Source organism: Cyprinus carpio, chromosome A3 (assembly GCF_018340385.1).
Source record: "Cyprinus carpio isolate SPL01 chromosome A3, ASM1834038v1, whole genome shotgun sequence".
Classification (NCBI taxonomy): domain Eukaryota; kingdom Metazoa; phylum Chordata; class Actinopteri; order Cypriniformes; family Cyprinidae; genus Cyprinus; species Cyprinus carpio.
This window is the reverse complement of record NC_056574.1, coordinates 267421-286723: the sequence shown is the minus strand read 5'-3', so window position 1 is coordinate 286723 and position 19303 is coordinate 267421. Positions and strand designations below refer to the sequence as shown.

At 41.4% G+C, this 19303-nt stretch overlaps 1 protein-coding gene across 1 annotated transcript in view; it reads right to left on the bottom strand.

Annotated features, from left to right (window-relative positions):
• Nucleotides 1-5686, bottom strand: part of LOC122135564 — a 24999-nt gene extending 19313 nt beyond the window's left edge. The window contains exons 1-2 of the mRNA XM_042715182.1: nt 5380-5686; nt 4944-5293 (exon numbers count right to left, since the gene is read on the bottom strand). Coding sequence (XP_042571116.1) covers nt 4944-5293; nt 5380-5686 — 657 coding nt within the window. The remainder of the gene's footprint in view (nt 1-4943; nt 5294-5379) is intronic.
• Between the last annotated feature and the right edge of the window lie 13617 nt (nt 5687-19303).

Sequence of the window (19303 nt, the reverse complement as noted above, 5' to 3'; positions counted from 1 at the left end):
AAACGCTGTGCAGTTTTTACAAAGCCTTCATTATAATGCCACAGAAGAAAAAAATAAAAAACAATAACTGTTACCTTGCCATGTCCCTGAAATGATTGTTTTGCTAAATTAAATGATTCTTTAGGGATAACGAGAAAAACCCCAACTTACATTTAATAAATGAAATTGGGTTGATTATCCCACCCGTGGGAGGATCAGGTCTTCAGATAGAAGAATGAATTATGAATTAACTATTTTTGTAAATTTGACTTATTTCATATCAGAGAGTATGAGAAAGGAAATGAAACGGATGTATCAGTATTGTTTTAATTTTTATAGCAATGACAAGACAAAATTTATTGTTACCTATACATTATCTGTCAATGCAGTTGATAAATGACACTGCAATAGGCTTAATGTCGTGCTGTGTGCCCATTTCAATTTTTATGAAACTTTCATTTTCCTTTACTACAAGAAATTGTAGTTTCAGGAAAAATATGCTGCTTCCTCATTATTTTAAAGGAAGAAATCGAGACAGAGAAAAACTTTTTATTTCTACCGGCAGTAATGATTCTGAAAACGAAACATACCTGTAATCTGTTGCTTTACGTAACAAACGCAATTTCATGCGCATCATGCTCTTGATTTTGTGCAGTTGTCTCACAGCCACTGCGGAACAAATATTGAGATAAACTTTCAAAAAAAAGTATCATCTATTTATATTAAATTAATATATTAAATTGGGATCTTCTCCGATACCATCTGTGACCCATTATTTGAGTCAATTCTTTCAAGCAGCTGGAATGCTTAACGTGGCTTAATGCATTAAACGTTTTTTTTTTTTAATTTTTTAAAAGACCAAACGCAGTAAACACATTAGTAATAAAGTATTCTATTCACAGACAAGCAGATGAGTTCAGAATAAGAAACACAATGCGTTTATTTACCGCATTAAGCGTTTTCCTCCATAGAAAAAAACCCCTCCGGTTACTATCGTAACTCGGTTCACTCAGAGGCGGGAACGAGATATTACGTCAGCTAAAGACGTATATGGGAACTCCTCCTCTCCTTCTCCACTTTCGCTGAATCTTATGGGCTAAACGCCAGCTGGGGACAGCTGGCCAATTGAAGCGAACCATGCAAATACTAGGCTTGTTTGAGATGCGCCCGCCTCGCCTGAAATGTAGGCGAGAGCCTAGGCGGCTGCAGTGTGGGGAGGAGTGAAATAAACGCAGTCAAGACGGACAGTTTTGAGCCCTCGAAGTGGAACATATACCAACGAGATTAAAAGCAGATATTGCGTTATTCTCACTCCACGTGCTGTGTGTGTGCTAATAAACATGATATAATTTCAGTTCTGTTGCTTTTATATGAAAATAAAATATGATAAACAAGACACTCAAGGTGCTTGCTATTTAATTCCATACGAAAGCCGTATTTATCATCCGTTTTACTTTAATACAAACATGTATTTTAGATTTTTATAGAAATATGACAACAATCACATATCTCACACATATATCGCACTGTAATAGTGTTTGGGAAGATTCATGAATAATTTAAATACATAATCACATGAAATCAGATAAAAAAAAAAAAATTTTAGAAGAGAACGCAGCATCACAGTTGTCTGAACCAATGAGCTTTAAGCTGTGTCGTCAGTCAGTTGTTTCCCATCATGTGCTTTTGATCAGCGCAGTCGGTGGAGAGCCACTGCACTCGCGACTGCTCAATCCGACACAGCCGCCTCGCCGTCGCGAGAGTTTTTCGGCCCCACGTCAGCATGACATTCAGAGCAAGGCGGACGTAACTCGGACACTTTTCTAACCGGCATGCTCTGCGCAGAGATCACCGGTGATCGGTTTCTGCGCAGATTTGTTCATCTCAAACAAGCCTATTGACAGGTCACCGGGCAGTATAAAATGCATGGGGCACGAAAATTACGTCAGAATCACGAACTGAACGCTAGCACAGCTGATCAAACCGAGCGACCACGGCGGCTAACGTAATTGTCTTGTTCCCGCCTCTCAGGGAACCGAGATTACGATAGTAACCGGAGGCGATCCCTTTTCAAGGCGGATAACTCAACAGTACATCAGCTAAGACGTATATGGGAACCGTATTAAATCCCGCCGTGAGAGCAGTGAAGATAAGCCTGAACGGGGTCAATCACACTCACACATAAGCAAGACAGTTGTAGCCAATAGCCGCGTCGCTAAGAGTACTTGCATCTGATAGGCGGAACTAGACCAATGAAACATCTGCTCCGACCCTAACAAAAATTGCATATCTTCGCAATGAACACGAAGCTGCACTGAATAGGGCAGACACAACACAATGAGCACTCAAGCATGAGAGTTAAACAACAGAGTCGACAGCGTTTGCGGTGACAACTTCATAATCTTATAAACCATAACACAGAGTTAGTAGCTATGGTAACTACTGTATAGCTGGTTATAACAGTTCACAACACATGAATGAAACTTAACTCACCAAAAGTACATGTGACGCTAAAGAGGGTACATCCAGCTTGTAAAACCTGGCGAATGTTTTCTGGGAAGCCCAGCCAGCAGCAAGACATAAATCCTGGATAGACATAACGTAGACTAACCATGTTTCCGTACACTTTTCCCTATTCACTGCACACCAGCGACCACTCCTCCGTTGTTGAAAGACAGACTAGCATGTTTGTGTGCTCATTCTCCGGGGGAATACCTATTATACAGTCCACACTTTGATTGATGTCTTTAGGACCAATAGTTTTTGAGAAAAGTGGGGAAAAGTACCTCCTCCGCCAGTGTACGGAACATGATAGGGGTTAACGGTGTTCCATACAGGCTTACAATGATGTTCCGTACAGCGCGCATTACTTGATTTTATCGGCGAAAAATGGACATTAAACTGATCAACTGTGAACTGTTTATTTATTTTAACTGAAGAAAACATTATTTAAATGAATATGAAAGTTTATTTGGTTAAAATGCAAGTTAATTCCTGCTTTAATAAAGGGCCATGCGAGTTAGGCATGATTGTGTCGTGATATTAATTATGGCATGTGAGTTAAGCATGAACCATGTGAAACGTTAGTGAATACCATTTCCATATCTTTCTGAAGACAAAAGGGGCAAATAATTTGCACTGATTAATAATAATAATAATAATAAAAGATTAACCAATGTGAAAAACTTCATAACATAAGCGATCTCTGCTGCCTGTGTCAGGTGAGGGTGGCGCTAAGTGGTCATCGCCCACAATCTAAGATAAAAAAATTCCAAAAACAAAACAATTATTAAAAAAAAAAAAAAAAAATTAACAATTTGTGATAACATAATATTCATTTCATAAAGGCTGTAATACTGTGAGAAACATAAATTAAATAGAAATGTAAATTTTCACTGCTCTAGTTGTCTCCCCTCCCAAGCTGCCGTCTTGAAGTATAACTTGCCCACCGTCCATTTTCAAGCGCAGTGGGCGCACCTAGCAAACTTACTCAAATCTTACTGAAACAAACAGCGGATGGGTCTCTGTTTAGATCGGGGGTGAAAGAGGGAGACATAAGGATGACACAGATATATAGTTTATGTACGACCTGGAATTATTTATTTTGCAATTGGCGCTAAAAAACGTCACCTGTACGGAACACAGTTGTGTACGGAACATGGTTAGTCTACGTTACCTCTAGCCCAGGCCCATGAGGAAGCAATTGCCCTCACAGAATGAGCTCTAATGTTGAGGGGACGATCCTTCCCCTGGCATTCGTAACCCAACGCAATAGCGTCCACAATGCAGTGAGAAACGTCTCTGTTTTGAAACAGCACGTCCCTTATTACATCCACAAAAAAGCACACGTGAACAGCTGGTCCGACTGACGAAAGGCGGACCGAGCGATCCCACATACATCCGCAAAGCCCTAACAGGGCAGACAGCACTCTGAGATCAGCGTCACGCGAGGCTGGCGGCTCAGCAGCATAAGGCGGGCAGGGAAACAACCTGTGCTCTAAACGGTGTATTGTATAGCGGCCCATACACCTTCAGCATGGATGGCAAACTCCCGCAATCCAATCTGTGCTGTAGAAAGCGCAAAACACATCCAACATAGAACTGGTCCCCTTGTCAATACCAGTGTCCTGGCACCATTTTGTGGAAACTCCCCCACTTCAGAGCGTAGAGAGGCGCCTGGTAGATGGCGCGCGCACCTCCGTAAGTGTGCTTAGCACTCATGAATGCAGAGCGTCCTGCTCATTTAGGGTCCCCGCATCGGCCACACGTGAAGGTTCCACAGCTTAGGGCTGGGGTGCCATATCGTGCCGTTCGCCTGAGACAGCAGGGTCCTTCCTGAGGGGAAATTTGCCATGGGGGAGCCACACCTAACTCTCTCAGGTCCGCGAACCAGGGCTGATTCGGCCCAGTTTGGGGCCCATGAGTATAACTGGACGCTCTCTCCTCCCTGATTTTGCACAAACACATAGGCAGAATCATCACCGGGGGGAACGCGTAAACGCCTGGCTTCCGGCCAACACGATGTCAGAGCATCTCCCGGCAGCGGGGAGTGTGATAGCCTCGAGAAGAACGTCTGACAGTGCGTGTTCTCGCTTGTGGCAAACAAATCGACTTCTGCCCTCCCGAATCGATCCCAAATCATTTGAACTGATCCTGGGTGAAGCCTCCACTCTCCTTGAGGAATCCCATTCCTCGAAAGCATATGCGCTCCACGGTTCAGGAAACCGGGGATGTGCGCCACTCTTTATGGAGAGAAAGTGTCGGTCCGCCCACCCACAACAGGAGACTCGCTCACTGCCTGTTTGAATTGAGCTCTGGGAACGCAGGCTGCCCTGGCGATTTATGTACGAGACCACAGACGTGTTCTTGGTTCGAATCAGTACATGTTGCCGCTCCAATCTCGACCGAAATGCTTGTAGTGCTAAGGACCCAACGCTTCCAATTCCAAACAGTTTATGTGCCACCTTCTCTGTGACTCCGACCACAGGCCTGAGGCAGGTACGCCGCCAGGCACACTGCTCCCCAGCCTGAAGTTGACCCGTCCGTCGAGACCCGGTGCGCTGTGTCACTATACCCAAAGGAACTCCTGGGTTGAACATATCAGTGCTGCTCCACGGTCTCAGAGTGCTGACGCAACTGTGAGTGACCATATGCGCTTGTGGCCCGAATACCATGCCCTCGGCGGAACTCGAGTATTCAGCCAAAACTGTAGCGGCTGCATATGCAGCAGACCCAGATGGCACCCTGAAGAATCCGCCGCCATCAGTCCCAGAAGCCTCTGAAATTCCCTTAAGTGAAACCGACCTGCCCGGGTCTGAAATGACGCAGAGTCGATGAAATTGCCTCTATGCTAGCCCTTGAGAGAGATGAGCTCGCATCGCCATCGAGTCCAGGACATACTCCCAGATATGTTATAGTCCGGCTCGGTAAAAAACACGCTCTTCTGCATATTCACACGCAGTCCAGCGTATCCAAATGGCGAAGCAGTGTTTCCACCTGACTGATTAGCACATCTCTTGAGTGGGCTAAAATCAGCCAATCGTCCGGATAATTCAAGATGCACATTCTGCTCGATCCAAGGGGAGAAAGCGCTACGTCCACACACTTTGAAAATGTGCGGGGGACGAGGGCGAGGGCCGAACGGAAGCACTGAATACTGATAAGCCGTCCCTTCTAAAGCAAACCTCAGGAAGCGCCTGTGGCGCATCGCTATTTGAATATGGAAAGTATGCGTCTTTTTAGATCCACTGAGGTGAACCCAGTCCCCGGGCCGTATCTATGCCAAGATCTGTTTCAAGCGTTGTCATTCTGAACGCACACGCCTGTGAAAGTGCTCGGGTTGATTGGTCTCAGGTCCAGAATCAGATGGAGTCCACCATCCATCTTTGGCACCATGAAGTAGCGGCTGTAAAACATGTTTCCTGCTCGCTCGGAGGGACGCGCTATATCGCTCCTTTCTCGAGCAGACTGAGAACTTCCTGTCTCAGAACGGGAAGGTTTTTGGGCAAAGTCAGCGATGGGACCACGCCATTGAAGCGGGGAGGTCCTGCGTTTGAACTGAAGAGAATATTCGTGCTGAATTATTCCCAGTATCCACGGTGAAACGCCTGGGATAGCCCTCCACATGTCCAGGAAGGGACACAGCGGATGCGTTAGCTCTACGGCCACCGTAGCCACTGATGGTGTGTTTTTGACCGGAGCCCCGTCCCTGCGAGGCTAGAATCACTGGCGTGAGGGCGGCTCATGGCTCGCGGCGGGCATTGTGTGGTGTTGGCACTCACGCGCCCTTGAGAGGCCATTATAATCATGGGTTGTGGCTCTGCGCTGCTCTGAGACAGGGCGAGTGACACAGTATTGGGTGCAAGAGGCCCACATAAAAGCTCTTTTTGTGGATGGATACATGTTTTTATTGTGTAACTCACACAAACAGCATTTAAACCCACATAGCACTCATCGCCCGTAGGAACCTGGGGAACATGATGCTTTTGAACATGGCGCTTGGTGGCGGGGCCTCCAGCACGCTCTCTCTCTTCCTCTTTTGACGGTCCGTCAGGAAGACGGCTTTGGTAGCCGGGGATGGCACGCAGGCTCTCTCGCGGCTCGGGCTCCTCCTCTGACCCTGATGTTTCCCTTCCAGGCCCTGACCACTGCTTGTTTCGGCCGAAAACGAGCGTCCCGGTTCAGGGCACCACGGCGGGCTGTCTAGCCGGTCCCTGAGCCTGGCGAGGTGCAGAAGAAGAACGGGACCTCGCAGACGATGACTGGAGTGAGGGACGGGGCATCACGTGGCTCATCGCCTTGGCGCGCTTTTGCGTCTCGGAGAAACGCTCCGTGACCGACTCCATGGCGTCACCAAAGAGGCCAGAGGGAGTGACTGGTGCGTTTTAAAAGCGTCTTGCTGTCAGCGTCCTTCAGGTCAGCTAGGGTAAGCCACAGGTGCCTGTTAAGGACGACCATAAACCCCATGGAACGGCTGATGGCTTGAGCAGAGCGCTTTGTATCCATCAGCGCGAGATCAGTTGCCCGCGCGCAGATCCCTGATGACGTCAGCGCTGACTGCGCCACCGTCGAGGGATTGAAGCAGTTTTTGCCTGGAACACCTAGAGTATAGCCATGGCGTGAAGAGCAGAAACTGCCTCCCCTGCAGCAGCATAGGCTTTGTCCGCCTGGTGGGCCATGAACCTGCACGGCTTGGAAGGCAGGCTGCAGTCTGAACCCAATGCAGAGGAAGACGGGCACAGGTGCGCGGCAACAGTCTCCTCGACGGGGGCATGCGCCCATACCCGTGGGCTTCCCGCCCCATCCACGTGCGCGAAACATGGCCTGCGTGGCAGAGTGGGTGCACGCCGATTGGGGTGCAGCCCACGACTTCACCACGTGCTCGTGCACGTATATGCTGGCGGCAGTGGGCCTCATCCCCGCTGTTGCCTGAGCCACTTCTCTCCTGGCTCTGAGGGCGCGCACTGGCAGCTCGGCGCAGTGGGGCGCACGTGTCGTCCGTGAGTGCCGCCCTCGGCGTGGGCGAGGCCCAGGCAGGTGACACAGACCTGGTGAAGGTCGGGCGGGTCAATGGGACCCGAGCAAATCTGGATGCCATCGGATGCGGAGAGGAAAAACAGGGGTGAGTAGTCCTCTAATGCAACTTCCACGATGACTTGATAAGACTTCTAGTGTGAAGAAAGAGATTTTGACGTAATTTTCGCGCCCATGCATTTTATACTGCCCGCTGACCTGTCAGTATTTGCATGCTTCGCGTCAATTGGCCAGCTGTCCCCAGCTGGCGTTAGCCCATAAGATTTCATTGAAAGTGGAGAAGGGAGGAGTTGCCATATACGTCTTTAGCTGACGTAATGTTTACATTACATTTACATTTACATTTACATTTACATTTAGTCATTTAGCAGACGCTTTTATCCAAAGCGACTTACAAATGAGGACAATGGAAGCAATCAAAAACAACAAAAGAGCAATGATATATAAGTGCTATAACAAGTCTCAGTTAGCCTAAACACAGTATACGTAGCAAGGGCTTGAGTTACCCGCCTTGAAAGGGAACCATTAGCCTAAAAGGAAAACGCTTAACATGGCGTAATTCATTAAAACATGTTTTAAAAAGAACAAACAAAACAAACATTTTTAATAAAGCATTCTATTTACAGACAAGCAGGTTATGGGAGGAAAATGCTTAATGTGTAATTAAATACATTCTGGGCTCATAGCTGCTTGTCTGTGAATAGAATGTTTTTTTTATTAATTTGTTTACTGAGTTTGGTCTTTTTAAAACACAGTTTTAATGCATCAAGCCACGTAGCCTACTTTCACGTTAAGCGTTTTATAAATGTCCCAAATGATTCATTTGTGAATTCGACTGGTCCAGAAGATTAAACTTGCAGCAGCTAACATCTCGTGATTCAATAAATCAGATATAGTGAGTCAAGTTAACAATAAACAACTATGCATTATAATGAAGGCTCTGTAAAACTGCACAGCGTTTTAAGCTTTTTTAAATAACATACTCTCTCCGTCCTACACCAATCTCGCACACATTTCCTATCATGTATGTCTATGAAAGACGATCGAACCGATCAGAGTATGTATGGGGCAAGTGCAGCCCCACCTCGATCTGCAGGCTGCAGCCTGGTGTAGCCTACTTGGAGTTGGAAGACCGTTGATTCAGAGCGCAAATATTTAGAGAAAAAAAGAGAGTAATATAGAGTGTAAAGAAAGAGTTTTTAAGTTCTTTTTCACTGGAATTCGGGGGAAGAGGAACTCCGGTGAGTGTTTTGTTCCTCCGCCATTTCTCTGTAATCAGACATACGTGTTTAAATTAAAGGGTTTTATGGTAAGAAATATGATTGATAACTAACCGATGATGGGAAATATTGAAATATATATGTTGTGACGAAGAGATAAAAGATAGTTTTGTCAAAGAAAGGGTAAAACCAATCAGAGTTACATCAAAGAAGTTGTTAAAATCAACTGCGTCACATGTTGTTTGATTTGTGTTGGTTCATGCAAATGGAGACAATTTGTGATAATCCATGACACTAATTAACTCTGGGGATATACTGTTAAGGAAAAGAATCAGATGTATGTGATTATTTGATGACATGCATGTATGACATTCAGTTGTTTTATTTCGTTGTCATATAATAATATAACATGTCAGACATTGCTCTGTTTATGATGTTGATTAAGTGGATATATTTTCCCAGAATTTTCTTTATAAAATAAGTTTATAAGTTAATATGCAGTTGAAGAAAGGAAAGGGAAAGATCCAAAGTCTCGTTATTTATATCTGTTGTTAATTCAGATGAAGTGAATGAGTGATAAGTTCTCTGCGTTATGCAGGTTGTTTTTTTCTTTTCACTTTGTTCCTGTTGATGTGTACTTCTTTGACCGTGGACGAGTGAAACAGCGAGCCAACAGTGTCTAATTAATGTCGCAACGCACCTTTCTCTGGAGCAAGTTTCAGCATCCTTATTCTGTCATCAATCCCTGGATACAGATAAGAGAATACAAACACACCATACACTTCGGATACCTTGAGTTGAAACTGAGTTTAAAAACTACCCGGGTAGTAAGAATTTTTCTGTCACGTGACTACTTCTATTTTTTTCTATCTTTTTTTCCTACCTCAACTTTCTTTTACTGGTCACAGCAAATAGGCCTGATTGTATTTCTTTTTAGTTATGTTGACTATGGTTGCAAATTCTTTTTAAGTAATTCATTTTTTTTTTTTTTTTTTATTAAATTAAACTATTTTCAATTAATGGTACCAATACAAATCAGTTTCTTCTTCTTTCACAGTTGTAGTGAAATTGCTGCCCTAGATGTGTAATCAAATTCTCCTTACGAACTTAGATGTGAAATATACTGTCACACTACTGTGCCCATTCATCCTGATCAGTTAATTTAGAATCTCATATTAGAGTGATATAACGGGTTACATATATCATTATGTTTCCTTAATGCTTTTTTCTATTACATAGTAATAAAAAATACCACATTACATATTCCAGAGTTTTATTTTGTGAAGGGCATTTCTACTATTTTAATTATAACAAACACTGAATAAAAGCTGTAGTTCTGTAGTAAAAAGCAATTCTGCAGCTTTTTAAACCATTCTCGTCACATTTTTTCACTTTTCATGAATTTATCTTTTACTTGTAATATATAAATTTTTCATATAAACTACATGTGTGCATTAAGTTCTGTTGAATTCAAAACTTTTTACTTGCTGTATTTAATTTTTTTATATATTTTTCAAAAATAATATCTCAATTTACAAATATGTCAATGAAATCATTTTTATCATCAATGGTGTCATAAAAAACATGTTTTATGTTAAAAAAAAAAAAAAAAAAAAAACCTTAAATATCAGTGCTTTGGGAAGGTTAAATCAACTATTAAAAGCATGTACAGTAAGTTCAGGTACCTCAGCTGTGAGATGTAGGGCAGACACTGACGGAAACTCATCACTTCACTCTCTTCCTCTGAACATCCTCTCAGCTTTTACTGGTTTCTTCTTTGATTGGAGTTTTCAGTACTTCCAGGAGGACAGAGCTCTTTCTCTGTGAGAGATCTATGGACCAGACATCAGCTGACTGGAAAACTGACTGTAATGCTGGAAGGAAACTCCTGCCTGTTTGAGTCTCATAGTTCTTCACATGTGAGTAAAGATCCAGCAGGAAATCACTCTGTTTAATTCTGTCAGTCTTTTCATGAGGAAAAGAGCTGTAGGTGCAGACTGATGATAACAGTTTCAGCATCTGCTCTCCTGTCTGTGTCTCAATCTCTGCTGCTTTAATGAAGAGACTCAGAAGAAATCTGCTTTGAACATTTTCACTGAATCTGTAACAAATTGGAAATGAGAAATGTGAATAAATGGAGATTAAACAGAACATGTTATAGACATGATGTGAGTGAATAATGCAAATTAACAAAGTGTATAATTTCCTGTTTTTCAGCTTACATTGTTTTTATACAAGAGACATAGCATCAAATTATATTGTGAAGAAGGTGCTTTGCAGGGTTTAGTTTTTTTGTTTTTTTTTATAATTTTGCCTGTGTTAATGCTAACTGCATACATTTTGGCACAAGTGTGTATTTTTATTGGAATTTTAATATTTCACCCCTTATTAACTTTAAGAAATCTATTTTCCACTAGTGACACGAAATAGTGACAAAAATGAGGACAAAAATGTCCCCCCACTGAAAACCTATTGAAATTGCAGTTTTTAATCCCAGGACCATTTAACCACAAAATGATGCAATGTTTGTTTATAGGCTTTACATTTGCTGTCAAGGCTTCAAACTTAATGTTTACAATTTTTTTTTTTTTTTTTTTAATTACCAGATGGTGGCATTTTTCAGGTTTGTTCTATAAATCAAATACTGGCTTTATTCCTGTGTTCTTGTAAGAAAGGACGCGCAGATAACTGAACAATCACATATGCGCAACTCCGGTGCAGACGGATGTGCTTAAACACAACCAGAATGCATGCAATAAGCAGTGAGCAGTGTTCAGTTATGGGCAGAACTGCGCAAGAAAGAAAGCGAATGCAGTACGTCGGGCTGTGCAGATGAGCGTATTCATGCCATTCATGGATATAGTATAGTTATATTGTGTGTGCGTTGATGCCATATAGTAAGTTTTCTATTCTCGTTTCCTATTTAATCATTTAGATTATTGTGTTTGGGTGCTATATTGTGATTATGGCCAGCGTCTAGATGACGCACTGCTAGATTCATTTAATATCTCCTCGTTAACTATTATACACACAATGTATATTATGTTTGGCCGTCGAATGAAGATATTTTCTGCTATATTGTGTATTGTATAGCTGGATACTTTGAGTTTCCAAATCTTTGACTTTTAAGTTTCACCAGTAATATTCGTCATAATCTGTGGTGCACTTTTTATTTAGTCACGTTTCCCATACATGTGACTGTTTCATGGCAATCATTATTTCTTTGACGATGCTTGTAATTAATTGCACACATTACAGTTTAGTTACAGTTTAGTTATTGGATGAATGTATATGGATACTAATTTCATATGATGTTACTTATATTTGTTATTTGTTTAATTTCAGAACCACACACGCATATATTATAAAGCCAACTGCAAGACTGTTTACCCCCATGCCTACTCAACTGTTCATTAAATAACCTCAATTCCGCAATTGGTCTGATTTAACTGTGTTTTTTTACAGTAAAATACTGTTTTTATTATTTTACTGTAATATCACAACACTGTAAAATATTTCCAGACTTTTACAATATTTAACTGCGTTTTTTTACAGTAAAATACTGTTTTTATTGTTTTACTGTAATATCACAGTAATGCAGATTCGCTTACTGACTATTAACTATCTGCTGTGATATGACAGCAAATTACTGTAAAAATACCTATTCAGCTGAGAACGAAGGCGCCATCTTCAGTCTGGCTACTTTACATGTAAGTATGCTCTCTCTTCAAAAAAAGAAAATATTCTTCCAACAAAATAGTAATGTAATCGTTTAACCTATTTGAAATTATTTCATAACGTTCCAACAGCGAAAATTCAGTACTTTAATAAGTCTGACATAATATGCTCTCTTTGATCCAGCTCACGACGACACGACAGGACGCAGGAATATTCTCTTGGCACTGATGATGCTATCTGATGTATAAAGGTAAGTGACGAGGTAAATAAAAAGTGCATATAGCTAAAACAAAAATGGATCTAAGCAGTTATTTATGAGATGTTAGAGATCTGGCTATCTAGCAAGTTAGCGTTTCATAGTGGTGGTTGAAAATCCCTGACATTGGCATGAAAGCAGCCGAAAAATTACCTTAAAAACTTAGAAAAGTGCTTTACAGCAGTTGTTTATGATGAATTATGTTTTTGTTACCAAGTTTTGTTAAAGGACGGCTTGCAATTTTTTTTTTAATGATCCTATGTTTTGTGCAATTATTTTAAGTGAACGTAATCGAAATTTATTTCGTAATCGAAAGTCTTTGGAGAGAGGTGAATAATCTTTAACAAATTTTTTTGGTGAAAGAAAAAATAGGCTAGTCTCTAGTGGATGGCTAACTTTACAAAGTTTGACCTTGAAGAATGGGCGGGATGTCCCAGGGTAGCTCGACACGGTCATCCATTTTGCATTATCACTGTGAACTAGAAGACGACGCACACGAGAAGTTCTGCTGAGATATTATTTTCCGTGTTGACTTTATCTTTACTTCAGTTATTGCTTCAGAGGTAAAATGTACTATTTCTGTCATTGTACTTTTATTATTTGCATTTTAAAATTTTATTCTTTCGTGTAGACTTTCGTATCTGAGTGAAAAAAAAGTGCGTCATCATCCATTTTGAATAGCTATAGCTAATTCCTGTAAATTTCAATTCAAAGACAACGCACATGCCACGAAAAGATCATTTTCGGTTGCACTTCATAGGTAAAATAGACTAATCCGTCTTTGTACTTTTATTATTTGTGTTTTAAGAATGTGTTTATTTTTCCCGGTCGATCTTCGTATAGGATATCTGGAAAAAATGCAGTGTCATCATCAATTTTGAATAAGTCCTGTGAACTTTAATTCAAAGACGACGCGCATCGAACATCTCATTTTTGAGAGATTCTTTAACTTTAATGTTAACGTTCGGTTGCACTTCATAGGTAAAATGGACTAATTCCGTCTTTGTACTTATGTTATTTGTGTTTTAAGAATGTGTTCATTCTCCCCGTCGATCTTCGTATAGGATATCTGGAAAAACTGTCATCAATTTTGAATAATTCCTGTGAACTTCAGTTCAATTCAAAGACGGCGCACGTGCAACGAAAATATATTTCTGAGAGATTATTTGCTATTCATTCAATTCATCAACAGCATATTATAAACAATGTAAACAGTACTTATTAAAGGAACAGTTCACCCAAAAAAATTTAATTTGCTGATAATTTATAGTTTATAGTTTATATCTTCATCAGAACAGAATTTATGATTTTTAGGGTTTCATTTCAGGCTAAAGTGAATGGAGCGTCCAATGATGGAATGACAATCCAAAATACAAATATAAATTATCAGCAAATTTTAATTTTTAAGTTAACCATTTCTTTGAGTACTGCACATTATTACAAACTGCTCTGAAACCACGAGTCATGAATGAACTCAAACCTGGTGGATGTGCAACAGTTTTCACTTTCAAACGTGCAATTGCATGTCTTTAAACTGTCACTTTTTGAAGTTTAATAATCCCATTTCACTGTATATCGTGACTCCTGTCTTTCCGTCCATAAAATTAAGACTGTTTTTAAAACACCTTGGGTAAGAGGTGCTCATTCCTGTTTCTGGATATCTACCTTCCTGCAGAGTTCAGTCTGATCCAACAAAAGGTAGATATCCAGCTACAGGAATGAGCACCTCTTTACCCTAAGGTGTTTTGCATGTGCTGTTGTGGTCAGCAAATAGCAAATTAGAAAAACTAAATGGATTATTGAAAAATAATCAGTGTAAAATATATTTTAATGTTAGACTGTATTTTCAAATATATAACAACAATAGGGAAGCTCTCAGACTTTGAAATGTTTTTTTTGTTTTGTTTTTTGTGGTCTTAGGTGGTTCCTGGGCATCAACCCTGATACAGGATCTAAATCCAAGAAGAAGCAGGGAGGCATCAATCAGCAAGTTTATTCTCTGCTGCGCAAAACTTGTGGATTTTGAATGTATGGCAACATGATCAGATTTTGTGTTAAAGGAGAACTCCGGTCAATTTTAACATTGAGCTAATTTTTTTGTAAATTTGGAGTGCTGTCAATACACAGAACAACAACAAAAATCGGTGTTGCCTACACTTGTTATCCTCTTTTTAAAATTTGCACCCTGTTGACTTCAATCTTTTAGCCTCTTAACATCCTTGATGTGTCATTACAAGTGCACAGCCAATGTGAGTGATTCCTTCAGAGTTAACACGAGTGAATCTGACTGCAGTAGATGTGAAAAAATATGAATAAAAATGAAGTTTTTGTTTAGTATATGTTTAGTTACCTATGATCACGCTCGTGAACTCGACAATCGACTACTTTGGACTTCAACCAAAAAACAGGAAGTAAATACAGGTATGAGCGCTGGCCGAATTAACTTCATTTTTATTCATATTTTTCACATCTACTGCAGTCAGATTCACCCATGTTAACTCTAAAAAAATCACTCACATTGGCTGTGCACTTGTAATGACACATCAAGGATGTTAAGAGGGTAAAAGCAGGTTTAAAATATTGCCCCATTGAAGTCAACAGGGTGCAAATTTTAAAAAGAGGATAACAAGTGTAGGCAACACCGATTTTTGTCGTTGTTCTCTGTATTGACAGCACTCCAAATTTACAAAAAATGAGCTCAATGTTAAAAATTGACCGGAGTTCTCCTTTAAGTATGTACTCGCATGAAACCTGTGTGTTGGGGCTTGGGTTACCATGTTATTTGTTTTAATGGTATTACTTTTTTCATTTGCTCTGGTCAATTGTTGGCTCTCTCCGTTTTTACTTGCCATATCGCCACTGAATATGTTGGACTGCCCTTCTGGTCAAGACCTTCACTTCTACCTATTGTTTTGGTATTTACCTCTAGCTGTGTTTTTTGGACTGCCATCTCGTTGCCGACTCTTGCCCGCTGTTATGCAATGACTCTTGCAACATTTGTTATGATATCATTGTATCAATTTTATTGAAAATAAAATCAATTGTGGAAACTATTGTTTAATCTTTTTTTTACTACTTTTATGTCATCATATTGCATTACTGTATTAAATTGTAAGTTTACAGTTAATTACTGGCTACTAACTGCATTACTTTTACAGCTGAAACACAATAAATTACTGTTCAAGTTACAGCTGATAACTATATTTATACAGTTATGCACTGTGAAATTACAGTAATGATGTGATATCAATAACTGTGAAATGACTGTACACAACTGTCATTTTACTGTAATTTACATTAAATTGCTTACTGTAAATTACTGTGAAAGTAATGCAATTAGTAGCCAGTAATTTACTGTAAAATCACAGCAGAATTTTTTACAGAGTGGAACTCAATATACAGTCCTTCTAAGTCTCACTAACAGTGGTCCTTCGAGCCGGATGTGTGTCATTTCTCTCTAGAAGATGGATGATAGAGCCTCAACCAGACCTAAACATCGGACCCACCTCCCACATCATTATGAGGAGTACGAAATGGGTTTTGTGCTGCCACAAAGACAGTTATCTGAACCAAGAATCAGTAGGCATGGGCAAGAAGAGGAGTTGTGTTCACAAGAAAAGGGAGCTGCCAAGATGACACCCCCCACTTTCATCTGTCGTCAGTCAATAAGGGATGCTTACTGTACAGAGGAACAGCACATTGCAGCGAGACAATACAATAAAGAAGCAGATTATCCACTCCAAGTAGTTGGGCTTCAGAACAGTACAATTCACCTCCAGCCTCCCAGAAAGATCTTCTGCAAAGTAGAGATGAGCACTTTAACGCCACATTAGCTGAAATCAGAGAGACCAAATCTGAGTTAAGATTACTAGCAGAAATGGTGCGCAGCCTAAACCAGATTCCTCAACCAGCTACAGGGAGCTCTCAGTCGAATACATTGGATCCACGTAAGTCTGATCAATTACCCAAACTCCCTTTAGACCATGGGATTATGCCTCCACCCTGTGGAGAGCTGATCACTAATGTACAGGTTGATGAGTATGATGAGGCAGACTGGCCTGATCCCCCTCCATGGCCAGAGACAGGAGACCCACAAACTCAGTCTGCCAGTAGTGAGCCCATTGTCGACTTTCTGGACAAGATGATGAGTGAGCTTCAAGTTCTGAAACAAGCAGCTGTTAGTAAGAGTAATCCTCTTGCTGCACAAACACAAAGCCCTCCTATCGTTAAACATGGTCCACTGACAGCAAAGACAAGCAGGATGCTTCAAGGCCATTTGAGCCAACCACAAGGCTTCCATCCTCAGCCACCTATTTGAGCCAGTCCAGTTTATAAGTCAGAACAGTACAAGAGTTACCTTCAAGGTGAGCCTGCAGCAATCTCAGAGCCATACCTGCCAATGAGGGCCCACACAAGAACTGTAATCGATCCCCGACACCAGATTCCTCTACATTCTGAGCCGATATACAGAGGTCCGATGCGGTCAATTCCCTACTTCTGTCGCAGAGGCCCCAGTGAGTTTGCTAGGATGAAAATAGCTTTAGAGAATCTATTACCCCCAGATGGGACGGAGCTCTTTAAATACCAAATCCTGGTGGATCACTTGAAATTGGAAGAGGCAAGGTTGATAGCAGATTCATATCTGAACTCCCCCAGACCTTACACTGATACCATGGCAGCTCTTTATCTAAAGTTTGGCCAGCCTCATCAGATGGCTTTGAATAAAATAGCCAGTGTTATGGACTCACCTGATATTCGACGCGGTGATCAAGCTGCCTTCGAGAAGTTCGCCCTACAGGTCCAAGCACTTGTGGGCATGCTTAAATCCCTTGTGTCCCCCAGGAGAGATAGCTGTTTCACAAAGTTTTCACAAAGCACATTACCAACCTAAAATCTTATCCAAAAACCTACAGAATTACACAAAAATTTTAAAAATTAAAAAAATATCAACCTACAGTCGTGGCCAAAAGTTTTGAGAATTACATAAATATTGGAAATTGGAAAAGTTGCTGCTTTCCACTGCATTTCATTGCTGTCATTAAAGGACCTGCTGAGATCATTCAGTAATCATCTTGTTAACTCAAGTGAGAATGTTGACGAGCACAAGGCTGGAGATCATTATGTCAGGCTGATTGGGTTAGAATGGCAGACTTGACATGTTAAAAGGAGGGTGATGCTTGAAATCATTGTTCTTCCATTGTTAACCATGGTGACCTGCAAAGAAACGCGTGCAGCCATCATTGCAATGCATAAAAAATGGCTTCACAGGCAAGGATATTGTGGCTACTAAGATTGCACCTAAATCAACAATTTATAGGTTCGTCAAGAAATTCAAGGAAAGAGGTTCAATTCTTGTAAAGAAGCATTCAGGGCGTCCAAGAAAGTCCAGCAAGCGCCAGGATCGTCTCCTAAAGAGGATTCAGCTGCGGGGCCGGAGTGCCACCAGTGCAGAGCTTGCTCAGGAATGGCAGCAGGCAGGTGTGAGCGCATCTGCACGCACAGTGAGGCGAAGACTTTTGGAAGATGGCCTGGTGTCAAGAAGGGCAGCAAAGAAGCCACTTCTCTCCAAAAAAAAACATCAGGGACAGATTGATCTTCTGCAGAAAGTATAGTGAATGGACTGCTGAGGACTGGGGCAAAGTCATATTCTCCGATGAAGCCCCTTTCCGATTGTTTGGAGCATCTGGAATAAGGCTTGTCCGGAGAAGAAAAGGTGAGCGCTACCATCAGTCCTGTGTCATGCCAACAGTAAAGCATCCTGACACCATTCATGTGTGGGGTTGCTTCTCATCCAAGGGAGTGGGCTCACTCACAATTCTGCCCAAAAACACAGCCATGAATAAAGAATGGTACCAAAACACCCTCCAACAGCAACTTCTTCCAACAACCCAACAACAGTTTGGTGAAGAACAATGCATTTTCCAGCACGATGGAGCACCATGCCATAAGGCAATAGTGATAACTAAGTGGCTCGGGGACCAGAATGTTGAAATTTTGGGTCCATGGCCTGGAAACTCCCCAGATCTTAATCCCATTGAGAACTTGTGGTCAATCCTCAAGAGGCGGGTGGACAAACAAAAAACCCACTAATTCTGACAAACTCCAAGAAGTTATTATGAAAGAATGGGTTGCTATCAGTCAGGATTTGGCCCAGAAGTTGATTGAGAGCATGCCCAGTCGAATTGCAGAGGTCCTGAAAAAGAAGGGCCAACACTGCAAATACTGAGCATTTGGATAAATGTCATGTAATTGTCGATGAAAGCCTTTGAAACGTATGAAGTGCTTGTAATTATATTTCAGTACATCACAGAAACAACTGAAACAAAGATCTAAAAGCAGTTTAGCAGCAAACGTTTTGAAAACTAATATTTTTATGTAATTCTCAAAACTTTTGGCCACGACTGTATACTCTCACTGATCTCTCTGAGTGGCTGCAATATGAGTCATGGTGCCAGGAATATGACGGTTCATTAGCAGTGAAGATCACTAAGGAGAGACAATGGCCTAGACAGGAGCCTCGGCAGAAGAGGTGGACCACTACTGTGCTACATGGATCTAGAGAGGTGATGGAGAGAGAAGTTTCACCTGCACAAGTGAATCCATCCACTAAGAACAGAACTGCACCTTACTGTCCATT